General features: G+C 37.7%; 3 protein-coding genes and 1 long non-coding RNA gene across 4 annotated transcripts; all 4 read left to right on the top strand.

Moving 5' to 3' along the window:
- The first annotated feature begins 873 nt into the window (after positions 1-873).
- LOC112577013 (glycine-rich protein-like) lies at positions 874-1,873 on the top strand. Its single transcript, XM_025259926.1, has 3 exons — positions 874-999; positions 1,234-1,610; positions 1,776-1,873. Exons 2-3 carry the CDS (start codon positions 1,250-1,252, stop codon positions 1,787-1,789), a joined length of 375 nt encoding a protein of 124 aa, XP_025115711.1. The 5' UTR covers positions 874-999; positions 1,234-1,249; the 3' UTR covers positions 1,790-1,873.
- Positions 1,874-3,040: 1,167 nt separating this feature from the next.
- LOC112577363 lies at positions 3,041-5,833 on the top strand. The gene is made up of 2 exons (XM_025260422.1): positions 3,041-3,284; positions 4,921-5,833. The coding sequence occupies exon 2, from the start codon at positions 5,048-5,050 to the stop codon at positions 5,831-5,833; it is 786 nt and encodes a 261-aa protein (XP_025116207.1). The 5' UTR covers positions 3,041-3,284; positions 4,921-5,047.
- An 83-nt stretch (positions 5,834-5,916) lies between these two features.
- On the top strand, positions 5,917-16,012 carry LOC112577362 (zinc finger protein 729-like). The gene is made up of 5 exons (XM_025260421.1): positions 5,917-6,624; positions 13,013-13,065; positions 13,304-13,766; positions 14,862-14,909; positions 15,782-16,012. Exons 1-5 carry the CDS (start codon positions 6,013-6,015, stop codon positions 16,010-16,012), a joined length of 1,407 nt encoding a protein of 468 aa, XP_025116206.1. The 5' UTR covers positions 5,917-6,012.
- LOC112577031 lies at positions 9,585-10,575 on the top strand. Its single transcript, XR_003101985.1, has 3 exons — positions 9,585-9,702; positions 9,952-10,312; positions 10,478-10,575. It is a non-coding gene; the product is annotated as an uncharacterized LOC112577031 (long non-coding RNA).
- Positions 16,013-17,916: the final 1,904 nt, after the last annotated feature.

Below are 17,916 nucleotides of genomic sequence, written 5' to 3'. Positions count from 1 at the left end.
TGGGAAAAGCGCCAATTAAACATCTAATATTATTATTTTTTTATTTATTTTGTCTTTGCTGCGCAATGAGCATTCTTTTGAATAGATGCCTGCGCATTATAAATAAACATCATCATCATCATCATCATCAAGTGCAATCGGCTATGCACTAACCATAATTAATGTCATCACCAAATGGATTGCACTCACACCTTTTAAGCAACAACAGTTTCAAAAATTCATAAACACTACTATTTCTTTATAAAATAAGTGAAAGAATGAGACTTTTAAAAGGACTTAAATATCATGAAACTATTTACAAAATTTATCTTCATTTTAAATAAAGCGTCATTTTATATTGGTATAGAAAAAAACATATACTAATCTTAGAAATTTTTTCTTTTACATTTGTCAGTACAGACTTGTAAATTTACAATTTTATGTTATCTGTGACTAACAGGTTATTTAAAAAGTAAAATTACACATTTATCGAAAGTAACTAGCTAGTGTTAGTTTTCAAATTCCTGTTGATTACTGATTTCTTCGACTGTTCTGTTCTCATTAGGACTGGAATTGAAAATCGGCATCTTAAATGATTGAATTAGGTAAAATATGTTATTGTTTAGTATATACTTCAGAAGCATCCGTCTGCACTTGAGACAAACGTGCAATATTATCATATGCGAGGTAAGACCACAGAAAACCAATGACGCATGCGCTTATGTCACGTGGTCCTACCTGTCCCCGTGAGCGTACATTTGCCAACGTGTCATTCACTTCTTTCTCTCTATGCATCTACATACCATGACACCTTTCAGCAGAAAGACTAAAATATTGATTAATGGGTCTGTCACCAGTTTACTAATCTTGGTTTCTCAACACCGCGCCATTAAAGTCACAACATCTGATAGAGATAACCCTTAGGGCTACTCGACACAACTATATAAGTAGAGGAGCAGACACAATCCTTTACCTGACCTCCAATCAGTTGGAAAACATCATACAAAATCGACCTGAAAGGTATGATAACTATATGTACTTCTATCATATTTTACTGTTATTCTTGCAAAATACTTCGATGTTGTACTCTTTAATTGTTTAGTCGTCTTTTGTTTTCGTATCTTTGACCTACCTCACAATGCATTGTACTTCTATCGTTTCTGTCTTCATTGAAGTAGGCTTGTGACGCGTAACGTTTGAAAATAAAGTTAATTTGTCTTAACATAAACTACACTTACCTTTTTATAATTTTAGACATTTCTGCTTCAGAATGAAGGTTTCCTCTGTCATTGTGCTGTTCTGCTTGGTGGCTACCAGCCTCGCTAGCTTCTACTACCCACCTAAGATCGCGAAGATCCTCGTCATTCCTAAATACGGCTATGGAAGCTATGGAGGCTATGGAGGCTATGGAGGCTACGGAGGCTATGGAGGCTACGGTGGTTATGGAGGAATCGGAGGCTTTGCGGCGGCTTCGCGGCGGCATCGGCGGCGGCATCGGCGGCATCGGCGGTATTGGCCTCCTAGGCGGTGGTCTAGGTCTTGGAGGAGGTTTTGGAGGATTGGGTGGTGGTCATGGAGGCAAATACTATTGATATTACTGATGGATCACACAGTCGTGTCTCACACACCAGGTAAGCAAACTACGTGTCTGCTGTAAGTTTTTTTTGACCGAGTGCATACTTAGTACTTTTAGACTACAGACTTGAGACGGCAATCAGCCTCTTCTTCCCTAGGTTAAGCGTGAACGATGCTGCTAATATAATTATTTTAATGTAAAGTTTGTTGGTTTATTTCAGGTCTTGGAGCTTAATGTTGATGTCGACATCAGCGAATATTCATAGTCACCGTACTATAATGCACTCTTGGCTACATCAATAAAGTTTCTTGAACGCATTTTCTTTGCTTTCTTGTTATTGACTGTATTTGTAGTTTGTGAGCCTTTCACAGGAAAATAAAATAGTGTAACATTATAATGGAAAAGCAACTTTAAGAAATGACTTGAAATAAAATTATAGAATTCATTATCAAATAATCAATGAGCAGTTACTTTTTTAAATTAGTAACCTCGAATGTTTTAGTAAAAGTTGCAAAAATAATGTAATTTAACTCAAATTTATTTCATTTCCACTGACTAAAACATATTTAGTCATTTTTTGATAGACAGCAGTCTGGACGACAACAGTTCAAGATTACACAACGTATGCTGTTCTCTTTTCTTTTTTAATACAAACAAACAGACATCATCTCCATTATAAAAATTCTCTAACATATTTCCGCGTGTGAAATCTTTGCTTCATGGTGATGAGAGCTCTATTAATCTCACATTATAAGGAGAAAAACCAGCTTAGCATTGTAAAATGTTTTCTGTAAGCTTTGTTTGGCAACTCTTAAAGCAAAATATTTGTTCATTCCCTTTTACTGACCAAACCTCCACTGCCTGCATTACTTTTCTTCAACTTACGGTTTCTGGTAAACAAGAAAAAATCAGCCGCTTCTAAGCCTCATCATGACTTCAGAGTCTGCTCAGTATTAGATCTGCTTCAGTGAAACATAGATGTGTCCCGAAAAACCCGATTCGCGTCTTCAACAGCCTGGTTTTTAACTGCAATATAATGTTCTCTCTGGAAAAGTCTATGGAAAGAATAAGGAAGTTGGTGTGTGGCTCTTCATAAATAATGAATGTCGAACTAACTGCAGTATTTTGTACACGAACTGCTCAAGTGACACAGAAGCGATAACTCTTCATTGCAGAACAAATGGACTTCGTAAAGGGAGCTTAGCTAGTAAGGTGGTGCGTCCATCGGAAAACGTATGTGACGACAGTAATTAAGACACTCTCCACAACTTTATGCAACATTAAACACGTGTAATACACTGTTACTGCTGCTACTGGTAGCAGGGGACTTAATCCACACTAATCAGTCTACTGAGTCTTCACGGTACCAACAGCAAGTGGACACAACCACAAAATGCACGACTCCCCTGTGTACAATGGACCCTACCCAACCCTCTCTCCCTTCTGTTCAATGCACCCGACCGACCTATGACGTACTACCGTTATTTGAAAAGAACGTTCTGATCAACGACTGACATGAAAGCAAAGGGTCTCTAACAGTTCTAACCAGAGTGCTTCGCTGTATCGTAGGGACAACTGTATAACAACTTCTGGCCCAGCTGTGAAACTCTCTTCCGAACTTTCAGCGGACTGTCCGTGTAGCTTTGACAATAAGACGTGCTGCCTTCGCAGAAGTGGTCAATCGTGAAATTACCGCCCTTGCCTGAACGGAAGCCGCCTTGATTATCAGGTCAGAAAAAAAGACATTCCAATGTTGTATTTAGGTTTTGACTCAACAAGGCGTTTTCATTCTACCTAAACACAAATTCAAAGCCTAACCTAAATGTAACAAATTAAAACACACTCTGCCTGCACTCTTCCTGGTCATGTGTTGGCGAGTGAGTTTTCACTCCTGCGGTCTGGTCGTAGATACGCTGTACCGGTAAGTCGAACGAACCGTTACCGCAACTCGTTCATTCCGCGTGCCATTTACTTCTTAAATTCCACTAGCTGTGATGATGTGTCAGCCTGAGGTGACCTTGTGCGGGTGCCCACTGAGCACTGAACCTCCTGTTGCTGTGTTACTATATGCGTGGGTGTGTGCGCACATGTGTGTGTGTATGTCGCCAGAATCTATTCCCTTTAATCTCTCACATAATCTTCCCTCTAGTGTGCTGGCGTTGCATCATACCTGTAATTGCCCTTGCGGATTAATAAAGTTGTATTGTATTGCAATAAAATTTTTAAAAAAATTAAAACATGCAGATTACCATAAAATGATCTCCCTTTATTAAGACTGAAAACCAATAGCAACAGTATGTAGTAATAATGTATTGTCATAAAACAGTAATTAGTAAAAAAATATTTTAAATTTTACAACCTAACATTGCTTTACGCACTAAATTATTATCAATATATACAGTTAAAAATATAAATTTATCAATATATATCTATGGTATCAGAAAGTTTTCAGATGTATACATTAATTACATGGGCCATTTACAATTAAATACTACAATACAGTATGCACTGTGAATTGAAATATGAATGAAGAAATCTCATTTTCAGATATGATGAATATTGTTCATGCCTATTCACAGACTGCCATTACAAAATCCCCTTTCTGTTGGTTTAATGAATATGCAGTTGGTTTTTTTATGAATCTTATCTTGTAATGTAACTGTCATGCCTGTAATCTTCAGTATCCAACTGGTTTTGAAAAAACTGATAACAAAAAAATGTCATTGCCTGTTGTTTTTTTAGTCCATGGATCAATGCTTCCTGGATGAAAAGATGTTAAGTATGCGCCTGAGGCATCTGTTTTGGAAGACGTCAAGCTTGTTACTGATGGTTTTGGTCATCTTCCAAAATTCTGATCCGTAAAGGAGGGTGCTGATCATTTGACTTGAAGATTCTCACAGCTTGATCTCTGGCTGATGTTTTTGCCTTCCATGTGCTCCTGATGAGGACTGGCTTTCGCCAGTCGGCTCGAATCTCCACCTCCGCTGACATTTTGGACCCAAGATAGGTGAAACTGTCAACTTCCTCAATCTCTTCTCCATTTAGTTTGATGCTGTCTTGGACTCTGACTCTCATAACCTGACCTTCAAGCCAAGGTTTCCAGCTGTTTCTGAAAGGCCTTTGTTTTTTCCTGCATGTCTTGGTTGTGACAGCAGGGCAATGTATCAAGCAAAGTCTTCCAGTGCTGTTGTTGCTGTCATAGTCATGGTCCATCTGAGCCCTCTCCTCTCGCTGTCGGTGGAAGTCTTCATGATCCAATGAAGAGGAAACGGCGACAGAATGCAGCCCTGCTTCACCCCGGTACTGACGTTGAAGGGAAAATATGTAAGATGTAACTAATATATTGTTACATTGTAATATTGCAGGTTTTTGTTAAAGCAGCTGGGACTGAGTCTCAGGAGATGAAGGAGCTGAAGAGCTGTGCAGTTTCAGTCAGATAGCACTTTAACAATTAAAGAAGAAAAATTGAATGTAATCTTAGAAGAGGAAGCTATGTCTGCCATAATCAATCAAGTCCAGGTCTCATGTTTACACAGCATAAAGACTGAACCAAGGTCTGTAGCTGATCTACAAGAAGAGCTAAATGGTAATGAAATGCTTGAGGCAGAAAGCACATTTTGTTCTTCTACAAATATGACAAATTGCTCACAAATTAGCTGTGTACAGCTTAAAAGCATTTCTGGTCCAGCTTACATAAAACCTGAGCTTGCTAAGCATATTCCTCAATCAAACTGGAAACATGAGGATGCTGTAAAACTGGAGCTAAACTCTCAGGATGCTATTTATTGTATTAAAACTGAGCAAGTTCCTGGTGAAGAACTTCATCACATAAAACCTGAGTATGCTGCACACATTGAGCAGTCAGATTCTAGTCATGAGAGTGCTGTGAAAGTGGAGTGCCAATGTCAAGATGTCACCTGTTTAATTAAGACTGAGCAGGATCCTGTGCAATATGCAAAGACAGAAGAGCATCTTGTATTTAAGCAAGAAGAACAAGATCATAGTCACATAGTGAAGACTGAGACAGGATGGCCTGGTCAGCATGCAATGTGGCAGCATGACAATGATGAGAATTTTCAAGAAATGAATTCTGCTAGTCTTATAATTCCTGAGGTGACAGATATTAAGAAAGAAAATCAAACAACACCAGAGACAAAAAAACTGTTACTGAAGTCACCAATGATTCTGCAACAGGAAGTAGAAGTGATGCCAAACCTTATCAGTGCCAAGTGTGTTTATGTTCTTTCAGTTTTTCAAGCCTACTCAAGAAACACTTGAAGATCCACTCTAATTTTAAAGATTACAATTGTACTCCATGTAGCGTTGTGTTAGAAAGAATAGATACTTTAAAACAGCACAAGGAGACTAACAGTAATAAGAGATCGCACCACAGTGATGAGAGACCTCACCAGTGTAATGTATGTCATGTATCTTTCAAAAGATTAAGTTCTCTCAAAATGCACATGGTGACTCACAGTGATATAAAACCTTACCGATGCAGTTTGTGTCAAGCTTCATTTAAGTTCTCAACTTGTTTAATAAGGCACATGGTGACTCACAGTGATGTGAAACCTTACCAATGCAGTTTGTGTAAAGCTTCATTTAAGTTGTTAGATCTTTTAAAACAGCACATGGTGACTCACAGTGATGTAAAACCTTACCGATGCAGTTTGTGTCAAGCTTCATTTAAGTTGTCAAATCATTTAAAACAGCACATGGTGACTCACAGTGATGTGAAACCTTACCAATGCAGTTTGTGTAAAGCTTCATTTAAGTTGTTAGATCTTTTAAAACAGCACATGGTGACTCACAGTGATGTAAAACCTTACCAGTGCAGTTTGTGTAAAGCTTCATTTAAGTTGTCAAAACATTTAAAACAGCACATGTTGACTCATAGTAAAGTAAAAAATCACTCTTGTACTGCATGTCCTTTGGCTTTCAAAAGATTAGATCACCTAAAAAAGCACATGGTGACTCACAGTGATTTGAAACCTTACAAGTGTAGTGTATGTGATGCATCTTTTAAAAGAAGGGATAAACTAAGTCGGCACATGTTGACTCACAGAGATTAGAGACCTCACCAGCACAGTATATGCAATGTAGCTTTTAAAACATTAGGTAGCCTAAAATGACAAATGATAATTCACAGGGTTAGTAAACCTCACCAGTTCAGTGTATGTAAAGCTGCCCATAAAAGATCAGATCAACTAAAAGAAAAGCACATGTTGAATCACAGTGATGTGAAACTTGATTAATGTGGCATATGTAAGAAAGCTTTAGGTGCCTGTGTGATTTAATATAGCTCATAGTGATCAACAGTAATTTTTACTTTTATGCAGTGTATGTAAAACTGCAGTGAAAAGATCATTTGTTAACATGCACATGTGGTACTAGTGGCAAGAAACTTCATTAGTGCTGTGTATGATAATATCCTATTTGAGGTAATTTTGATGCTACCATTCCTTATGTTGATGATAAATAACATTTGATATTACAGCAGCAATTTTGATTTAATTGCAAGTATTAAACATTATAAAAAAAAGTGGTTTCTCTACCAGAGGAAGAGTTTTTTGTTGTTTTTTTTAAAAAACCAGCTGATATTGGTGAGAAAGCTGTGTGTAGGCTATCAGCTCATTAAAAAGGCACATGATAATTCAAAGTTCCGAGAAAAACACACCTGAGCAATGTACTTAAAGTTGTCTTTAAAAGATGCTTTGATTTGAATAAGTATTCCAAACTCAACACTGATTCTCACAGCATCTGTCTCTTTTCCGTAACTTTCACAGATGTCCTTAGAAAGTTAAGTTTATTCCTTGTTACTCCTTGATGAGCACAGCCGCGACACCACCTCACAAACCCACCTATGCTAGTTGATTGCTTTTACGAGACAGTGAACTCCAGTGTCGACAAAAAAAAAAAAAACTTTCAGCTTTTCTAATTTACCTGAGAGAAACAGCATTATTCATCCAGATATAAGTTCTGCCTGAAGAGAGGGAATGACGAAAAGAAAATCATACTGGCTAACAATTATTAGTTTTTCAACTAAAGCCAATTTTAAATCAATTACTGACGGAAATACTTGGTAAAGAGACCATTTCAGACAACTACAGTGGATGTAAGTGGGAGAAACCCTTTTCATAGAACAGTACGTGATCACTGTCACGAACATGTTGATGCAACACTCGCTTAATTTTTCTTTAGAAAGGAGAAAGTTACATTTTAAAGATTTATTCTGCCTGTACTGTACATTACATGCATTAACACTTTTCTGTCGTCGCTGTTGTTTTCCTAATAAGGTAAGATACAAAAATCTTACAAAATTTCGATGCTATGCAGCTTTTTTTAATTAAAATTTTTTATTTTAGTGTTATATCTCATCCTGGCCTTGACACAGCATTCAGGACCTCTCTATTAACCAGTTTCTTGTCATGGGCAGAACCCGTGTTAAGCATCCTTATGTAAGTTTTATTATTGAAGAAAATGGTTTTCTTATATTGTATTTCTTTCGAGAAGACCAGAAAGTTCAGACCCCTTTTGACTTTTAAAACAATCCAGAAATTACAAGTTCTCGTCGATTGAAATTAATACAGTTAATTGGTGATATCTGGAAGTCAGACTCTTAGCTCAACTGTCATCAATATATCTGCATCTTGCGTGGAGAAGAATACAGTTGCGTGTATATATGTCTATTTCTACCCACCAAACACATTTGGCGTTGATATCAAGAAAAGTAGCTTCGCGAGTAATGTTCAATTCACTCAGACAAGCACAAACACACCTACACTCTCTCTCTCTTACACACACACGCGAGCGCGTCCATAGAAATAGGGAAAAACCAGAGTTATAAATATTAGTCTTAAAAGCAGTTCTTAAAAAATTCATAAGGATCCTGATAAACTAGTGTTTTTATAATGGATGTTCAGGTGGTGGTATATTTAAATAACAGATGTCCTCGCTTTTGGGGTTTCTAGCCTCAAACTGCTAATTAACTTCTCCATTAACAACTCCCAGCTACCAACACTTTTCTCTATTATAGTTGCGTGCGTGTGTGTATAGATTGGGGGCGGGGACTGCATGTGTGCATTTCAATGTGTGTGTGTGTGTGTTATACATGCTTGTCGGATTGGTAAAGCGCGTTGAGCCGACTTGGGAAAAGCGCCAATTAAACATCTAATATTATTATTTTTTTATTTATTTTGTCTTTGCTGCGCAATGAGCATTCTTTTGAATAGATGCCTGCGCATTATAAATAAACATCATCATCATCATCATCATCAAGTGCAATCGGCTATGCCACTAACCATAATTAATGTCATCACCAAATGGATTGCACTCACACCTTTTAAGCAACAACAGTTTCAAAAATTCATAAACACTACTATTTCTTTATAAAATAAGTGAAAGAATGAGACTTTTAAAAGGACTTAAATATCATGAAACTATTTACAAAATTTATCTTCATTTTAAATAAAGCGTCATTTTATATTGGTATAGAAAAAAACATATACTAATCTTAGAAATTTTTTCTTTTACATTTGTCAGTACAGACTTGTAAATTTACAATTTTATGTTATCTGTGACTAACAGGTTATTTAAAAAGTAAAATTACACATTTATCGAAAGTAACTAGCTAGTGTTAGTTTTCAAATTCCTGTTGATTACTGATTTCTTCGACTGTTCTGTTCTCATTAGGACTGGAATTGAAAATCGGCATCTTAAATGATTGAATTAGGTAAAATATGTTATTGTTTAGTATATACTTCAGAAGCATCCGTCTGCACTTGAGACAAACGTGCAATATTATCATATGCGAGGTAAGACCACAGAAAACCAATGACGCATGCGCTTATGTCACGTGGTCCTACCTGTCCCCGTGAGCGTACATTTGCCAACGTGTCATTCACTTCTTTCTCTCTATGCATCTACATACCATGACACCTTTCAGCAGAAAGACTAAAATATTGATTAATGGGTCTGTCACCAGTTTACTAATCTTGGTTTCTCAACACCGCGCCATTAAAGTCACAACATCTGATAGAGATAACCCTTAGGGCTACTCGACACAACTATATAAGTAGAGGAGCAGACACAATCCTTTACCTGACCTCCAATCAGTTGGAAAACATCATACAAAATCGACCTGAAAGGTATGATAACTATATGTACTTCTATCATATTTTACTGTTATTCTTGCAAAATACTTCGATGTTGTACTCTTTAATTGTTTAGTCGTCTTTTGTTTTCGTATCTTTGACCTACCTCACAATGCATTGTACTTCTATCGTTTCTGTCTTCATTGAAGTAGGCTTGTGACGCGTAACGTTTGAAAATAAAGTTAATTTGTCTTAACATAAACTACACTTACCTTTTTATAATTTTAGACATTTCTGCTTCAGAATGAAGGTTTCCTCTGTCATTGTGCTGTTCTGCTTGGTGGCTACCAGCCTCGCTAGCTTCTACTACCCACCTAAGATCGCGAAGATCCTCGTCATTCCTAAATACGGCTATGGAAGCTATGGAGGCTATGGAGGCTATGGAGGCTACGGAGGCTATGGAGGCTACGGTGGTTATGGAGGAATCGGAGCTTTGGCGGCGGCTTCGGCGGCGGCATCGGCGGCGGCATCGGCGGCATCGGCGGTATTGGCCTCCTAGGCGGTGGTCTAGGTCTTGGAGGAGGTTTTGGAGGATTGGTGGTGTCATGGAGGCAAATACTATTGATATTACTGATGGATCACACAGTCGTGTCTCACACACCAGGTAAGCAAACTACGTGTCTGCTGTAAGTTTTTTTTGACCGAGTGCATACTTAGTACTTTTAGACTACAGACTTGAGACGGCAATCAGCCTCTTCTTCCCTAGGTTAAGCGTGAACGATGCTGCTAATATAATTATTTTAATGTAAAGTTTGTTGGTTTATTTCAGGTCTTGGAGCTTAATGTTGATGTCGACATCAGCGAATATTCATAGTCACCGTACTATAATGCACTCTTGGCTACATCAATAAAGTTTCTTGAACGCATTTTCTTTGCTTTCTTGTTATTGACTGTATTTGTAGTTTGTGAGCCTTTCACAGGAAAATAAAATAGTGTAACATTATAATGGAAAAGCAACTTTAAGAAATGACTTAAAATAAAATTATAGAATTCATTATCAAATAATCAATGAGCAGTTACTTTTTTAAATTAGTAACCTCGAATGTTTTAGTAAAAGTTGCAAAAATAATGTAATTTAACTCAAATTTATTTCATTTCCACTGACTAAAACATATTTAGTCATTTTTCGATAAAAAGCAGTCTGGACGACAACAGTTCAAGATTACACAACGTATGCTGTTCTCATTTCTTTATTAATATAAACAAACCGACATCATCTCCATTATAAAGATTCTCTAACATATTTCCGCGTGTGAAATCTTTGCTTCATGGTGATGAGAGCTCTATTAATCTCACATTATAAGGAGAAAAACCAGCTTAGCATTGTAAAATGTTTTCTGTAAGCTTTGTTTGGCAACTCTTAAAGCAAAATATTTGTTCATTCCCTTTTACTGACCCAACCTCCACTGCCTGCATTACTTTTCTTCAACTTACGGTTTCTGGTAAACAAGAAAAAATCAGCCGCTTCTAAGCCTCATCATGACTTCAGAGTCTCCTCAGTATTAGATCTGCTTCAGTGAAACATAGATTTGTCCCGAAAAACCCGATTCGCGTCTTCAACAGCCTGGTTTTTAACTGCAATATGCTGTTCTCTCTCGCAAAGTCTATGGAAAGAATAAGGAAGTTGGTGTGTGGCTCTTCATAAATAATGAATGTCGAACTAACTGCAGTATTTTGTACACGAACTGCTCAAGTGACACAGAAGCGATAACTCTTCATTGCAGAACAAATGGACTTTGTAAAGGGAGCTTAGCTACTAAGGTGGTGCGTCCATCGGAAAACGTATGTGACACTCTCCACAACTTTGTGCAAAACTAAACACATGTAATACACTGTTACTGCTGCTACTGGTAGCAGGGGACTTAATCCACATTAGTCTGTCTACTGAGCCCTCACGGTACCAACAGCAAGTGGACAAAACCACAAAATGCACGACTCCTCTGTGTACAATGGACCCTACCCAACCCTCCCTCCCTTCTATTCAATGCACCCGACTGACCTATGACGTACTACCGTTATTTGAAAAGAACGTTCTGATCAACGACTGACATGAAAGCAAATGATCTCTAAGTTCCTAGCATCTTGCATCGCAGGATCGTATGGACGACTGTATACCAACTTCTGGCTCAGCTGTGAAACTCTCCTCCGAACTTTCAGCGGACTGTCCGTGTAGCTTTGACAATAAGACGTGCTGCCTTCGCAGAAGTGGTCAATCGTGAAATTACCGCCTTTTCCTGAACTGAAACCGCCTCGATTATCAGGTCAGAAAAACATTCCAATCTTGTATTTAGACTTTGACTCAACCAGGGGTTTTCATTCTACCTAAACACAAATCCAAAGGCTAACCTAAATGTAACAAATGAACACACACGTACACAGCCTTCAACAAAATTAATTTTTTTAAAAGATTAAAACATGCAGGTTACCAGAAAATGATCTCCCTTTGTTAAGACTGTAAACCATTAAAACAGCGGTTATCAACCTTTTGCTTGTGACGGCCCCCTGACGAACAAAGGTACGTCCGCGCGCAATGTAAGCTAATTTCACTAATACCGGTATAAGAAACTTAAAAAAAAAAAAAAATGGCCAACTTCGCGCCCCCCTTGTAAGCACGTGTAAGCCCCACCGTTTGAGAACCGCGGCATTAAAACTGCAGCAGCAGTAGCAGCAGCAGCAGCAGTATGTAGTAATAATGTATTGGCATAAAACAGTAATTAGTAAAATATATCTTAAATTTTACAACCTAATATTGCTTTATGCACTAAATTATTATCAATATATACAGTTAAAAATATAAATTTATCAATATATATCTATGGTATCAGAAAGTTTTCAGATGTATACATTAATTACATTTGCCATTTACAATTAAATACTACAATTCAGTATGCACTGTGAATTGAAATATGAATGAAGAAATCTCATTTTCAGATATGATGAATATTGTTCATGCCTATTCACAGACTGCCATTACAAAATCCCCTTTCTGTTGGTTTAATGAATATGCAGTTGGTTTGGTTATGAAATCTTATCTTGTAATGTCAATATAACTGTCATGCCTGAACACCAAAATAAAGACAATTTTTTTAATGGAAATCAATATTTCCTAATAAGTCATAAAAAATAATCATGGAGTAGCAATAAGGTTTTCAGTATCCAACTGGTTTTGAAAAAAATGACTGCGTGGTATTTTGACTTTAACATATGCAACTGTATATTTAAGAAGATTTATCCACACAAAAAATCAACAAAAGGGAAAATATGTAAGATGTAACTAATATATTGTTACATTGTAATATTGCAGGTTTTTGTTAAAGCAACTGGGACTGAGTCTCAGGAGATGAAGGAGCTGAAGACGTGTGCAGTTTCAGTCAGATAGCACTTTAACAATTAAAGAAGAAAAATTGAATGTAATCTTAGAAGAGGAAGCTATGTCTGCCATAATCAATTAAGTCCAGGTCTCATGTTTACACAGCATAAATACTGAACCAAGGTCTGTAGCTGATCTACAAGAAGAACTAAATGGTAATGTAATGCTTGAGGCAGAAAGCACATTTTGTTGTTCTACAAATATGACAAATTGCTCACAAATTAGCTGTGTACAGCTTGAAAGCATTTCTGGTCCAGCTTACATAAAACCTGAGCTTGCTAAGCATATTCCTCAATCAAACTGGAAACATGAGGATGCTGTAAAACTGGAGCTAAACTCTCAGGATGCTATTTATTGTATTAAAACAGGGCAAGTTCCTGGTGAAGAACTTCATCACATAAAACCTGAGTATGCTGTACACATTGAGCAGTCAGATTCTAGTCATGAGAGTGCTGTGAAAGTGGAGTGCATGTACCAATGTCAAGATATCACCTGTTTAATTAAGACTGAACAGGATTCAGTGCATTCTGCAAAGACAGAAGAGTATCTTGTATTTAAGCAAGAAGAACAAGATCATAGTCACATAGTGAAGACTGAGACAGGATGGCCTGGTCAGCATGCAGTGTGGCAGCATGACAATGATGAAAATATTCAAGAAATGAATTCTGCTAGTCTTATAATTCCTGAGGTGACAGATATTAAGAAAGAAAATCAAAATCAGAGACAAAAAACTGTTACTGAAGTCACCATTGATTCTGCAACAGAAAGTAGAAGTGATGCCAAACCTTATCAGTGCCAAGTGTGTTTATGTTGTTTCAGTTTTTCAACCCTACTCAAGAAACATATGATGATCCACTCTAATTTTAGAGCTTACAATTGTACTCCATGTAGCGTTGTGTTGGAAAGAGTAGATACTTTAAAACAGCACAAGGAAACTAACAGTAATCACCATGGTGATGAGAGACCTCACCAGTGTAATGTATGTCATGTAGCTTTCAAAAGATCAGATGTCCTAAAAAAGCACATGGTGTCTCACAGTGATGTTAAACCTTACCGATGCAGTTTGTGTAAAGCTTCATTTAAGTTCTCAACTTGCTTAAAAAGGCACATGGTGACTCACCGTGAATCAAAAAATCACTCTTGTACTGCATTTCCTTTGGCTTTCCAAAGATTAGATTTCCTAAAAAAGCAGAAACCTTATCAGTGCCAAGTGTGTTTATGTTCGTTCAGTTTTTCAACCCTACTCAAGAAACATATGAAGATCCACTCTAATTTTAAAGCTTACAATTGTACTCCATGTAGCGTTGTGTTACAAAGAGTAGATACTTTAAAACAGCACAAGGAAACTAACAATAATAAGAAATCTCACCACGCTGATGAGAGACCTCACCAGTGTAATGTATGTCATGTAGCCTTCAAAGGATTAGAGCACCTTAAAAGGCATATGGTTATTCACAGTGATTTGAAACCTTACCGATGCAGTTTGTGTAAAGCTTCATTTAAGTTGTCAAAGCATTTAAAACAGCACATGGTGACTCACAGTGATGTGAAACCTTACCAATGCAGTTTGTGTAAAGCTTCATTTAAGTTGTCATGTCATTTAAAACAGCACATGGAGACTCACAGTGATGTGAAACCTTACCAATGCAGTTTGTGTAAAGCTTCATTTAAGTTGTCAAAGCATTTAAAACAGCACATGGTGACTCACAGTGATGTGAAACCTTACGAATGCAGTTTGTGTAAAGCTTCATTTAAGTTGTCAGATTATTTTAAAAAGCACATGGTGACTCACAGTGATGTGAAACCTTACCAATGCAGTTTGTGTAAAGCTTCATTTAAGTTGTCAGATTATTTTAAAAAGCACATGGTGACTCACAGTGATGTGAAACCTTACCAATGCAGTTTGTGTAAAGCTTCATTTAAGTTGTCATGTCATTTAAAAAAGCACATGGTGACTCACAGTGATGTGAAACCTTTCCAATGCAGTTTGTGTAAAGCTTCATTTAAGTTGTCAGATTATTTTAAAAAGCACATGGTGACTCACAGTGATGTGAAACCTTACCAATGCAGTTTGTGTAAAGCTTCATTTAAGTTGTCATGTCATTTAAAAAAGCACCTGGTGACTCACAGTGAAGCAATAAATCACTCTTGTACTGCATGTCCTTTGGATTTCAAAACATAAGATTACCTAAAAAAAAGCACATAGTGATTCACAGTGATTTGAAACCGTACAAGTGTAGTGTATGTCATGCATCTTTTAAAAAATCGGATATACTAAGTAGGCACATGTTGACTCACAGAGATTAGAGACCTCACCAGCTCAGTGTATGCAATGTAGCTTTTAAAACAGGTAGCCTAAAAGGACAAATGTTAACACACAGGGATTGGAAACCTCACCAGTTCAGTGTATGTAAAGCTGCCCTTAAAAGATCAGATAATCTAAAAGAAAAGCACATGTTGACTCATAGTGATGTGAAACTTGATTAATGTGGCATATGTAAGAAAGCTTTAGGTGCTTTTTGTGATTTAATATAGCTCATACCAACAGTAAATTTTACTTTTATGCAGTGTATGTAAAACTGCAGTGAAAAGATCATTTGTTAACATGCACATGTTGTGCCAGTGGCAAGACACTTCATTAGTACTGTGTATGATAATATCCTATTTGAGGTAATTTTGATGGAAACGAGTGATAATTTGCAGAAGTATTTCAAGGACATGGAGGATGAGTTCCGTGGTCTGCTGGACATGAACAAGATTGAAGGCGTGGTGCAAGTCTTAACCTTTCTGTTTGTCATTGGGTTCAAGCCTCAGGCAGGAAAACTATGCTTTGTCGTCTTGACGCACCATGCAGCATCTCTTACACCGCATGCGAGACAGCCATCAGGTCGTGTATACCATTCTGATGAGGAGACCCATGCAAGACAGAATTGAACAGATAAGGAGAAAATTGGATCTCTTGAACCAAAGTATTTTGGAAGACTCACAGGGTGTGCGTGCATCGTGGAAAAAAATAGTTAAACCGACCTGTATGCAACCAAGATGGTATAACATTGTCCGCATTACTGTTATTATATCTTTTTCTCAGCATTTCATCATGTCTATATTTAATAAATATGTTAGAATCTTATTTGTGTGATTTCATTAATTTCTTGGTATTATAGATTTCATTAATAACTCTTCCTTTTCACACACTATAAATGCATTGCCTAATTAAACATCAGTTAAAAATGGAGGAAAATGGTTTACCATAAAGGAAGAATATGGAGAAGAAATCTAGCATGACTGGAGGTATATATATAAACAAGTTTGACAGAGTATAATTATTGTACTCGCCATGCAGCTACTTCTGCTAAGCAGATTCATTTTCCTTTGATTAAGCGGAGCAAAATAAATTATAAGCTAAGTGCAGGGAGGCTGTTGTAGCATGTGAAAAAACCCTTTGAACCAGGGGTCTCAAACTCATATTAGCATGTGGGCCGCAGTGTAAAGTAGTAGCCAGTCAGCGGGCCGCACCACGAAAAGAAAATGTTTTTTCATTAAATTTTACGAACACTACTGTCACTGCAGTTAAATGCTAAAATAAAGTTTTTATAATTATTAATTACATTTAGTGTAGTTTATTACATGCACAGGCAGTTTAGTTTATTAAAATAAGTTGACGTTGTCTCTGTCACTAATAAAAAAGCAAAAACTGTAGTTCCCCCCAAAAAACCAACTATAATTACTAGGCCTACTGCAGATGGCTCGTCACTCATGTTTTTGTCCACTCAGCTGAGATCGTTTGGCAGAGACCAGACCATCGACGTTAGGCCTGAAGTCGCGTGTAGTGGCAAGCCGCAAGGTTGCTCTCAGATGCTCATCAGTCAGTCTTGATGGTAATGCTGTTTTGTTGATCTTCATTCTGGAGCAAAACTGTTCGCAAACGTACGTACTCCTAAACATCGCTAGAATTCTAGCAGCTGTGCAGAATAAGTTTGGAAAATTCTCTCTAGGAAGACACTGGTAGAAATCTGGAACTCCAACATCAACGTATTTTTGCTTCTGAACAGTGTCACACTGCAGGTCCAGTAGTTCCATCTGGACTTCCTGGAACGTTTTTCACATCAACTGCGAACGGAGTGGCAACAAGGAAAAACTGTGGTTGGAGAGCAGTGAATTGCTGAAATCGGTGTTCAAAATCTTCCAGTAGTCTGGAGAGGATGTCTACGTAGTCTTTCAGGCGCTGTGGTTCAACCGTTATGCTCTGTAGAAAAGAGAAATGAGCCAGGTTTCCATCTGCCAGCTGAGTGGCCCACAAAGTCAGCTTGCATCTGAATGATTTGATGCGGTCCCTCCCTTGTGTTATTTTCATTTCGCTTGTGAACGGGGGTAATTTTCACCGCGGGAGTTAATCACCAAGCACAACATACATATACACCGCGGACGTGGCCGCGGGCCGCACAAAAATGTTTGAGACCCCTGCAGTTTGAACGATTGGTGTCCTGTGTCTGACGTATTGTGTGCGTCATTTGTTCCACGTCACTTGAAGCAAAGAAAGACGTCACATATAAGAGTAAAAGCAGTTTCTCTAAAGGTCGAGTGATCGGGAATAAACAACGGTCTTCTCCGCCATCTTTATAACTCTCACAGTGACTTTACTCTGCACTTGTGCCTCTTCAAGTCGATTCACCTACAAATCACTTCATTGTCATCTGCGGAGACAAGTGTCTTGAGAGGTGACGTCACCCGCACAGTGCATTATGGGTAGTCAACAATGTAGCAGGCGACATCGACGACCAGATACTTTCGGAAGCAACTGCGGCTACGTTAGTCATATTGCTTGATGAAGCGGAGAG

Source organism: Pomacea canaliculata, linkage group LG12, assembly GCF_003073045.1.
Source record: "Pomacea canaliculata isolate SZHN2017 linkage group LG12, ASM307304v1, whole genome shotgun sequence".
Lineage (NCBI taxonomy): Eukaryota > Metazoa > Mollusca > Gastropoda > Architaenioglossa > Ampullariidae > Pomacea > Pomacea canaliculata.
The sequence above is the reverse complement of the archived record's forward strand: the minus strand, read 5'-3'. Positions and strand labels throughout refer to the sequence as shown.

Excerpts from the sequence above, each read along its gene's own strand:
- LOC112577362 (XM_025260421.1), top strand. The coding sequence starts at position 6,013 with ATGCACATGGTGACTCACAGTGATATAAAACCTTACCGATGCAGTTTG. Across the intron at positions 6,625-13,012 it reads ACATGTTGACTCACAGAGAT|GTTTTTGTTAAAGCAACTGG; the intron begins TAGAGACCTCAC and ends GTAATATTGCAG. Across the intron at positions 13,767-14,861 it reads CTAGTCTTATAATTCCTGAG|GTGACTCACAGTGATGTGAA; the intron begins GTGACAGATATT and ends AAAAAGCACATG.
- LOC112577013 (XM_025259926.1), top strand. The coding sequence starts at position 1,250 with ATGAAGGTTTCCTCTGTCATTGTGCTGTTCTGCTTGGTGGCTACCAGC.
- LOC112577363 (XM_025260422.1), top strand. The coding sequence starts at position 5,048 with ATGTCTGCCATAATCAATCAAGTCCAGGTCTCATGTTTACACAGCATA.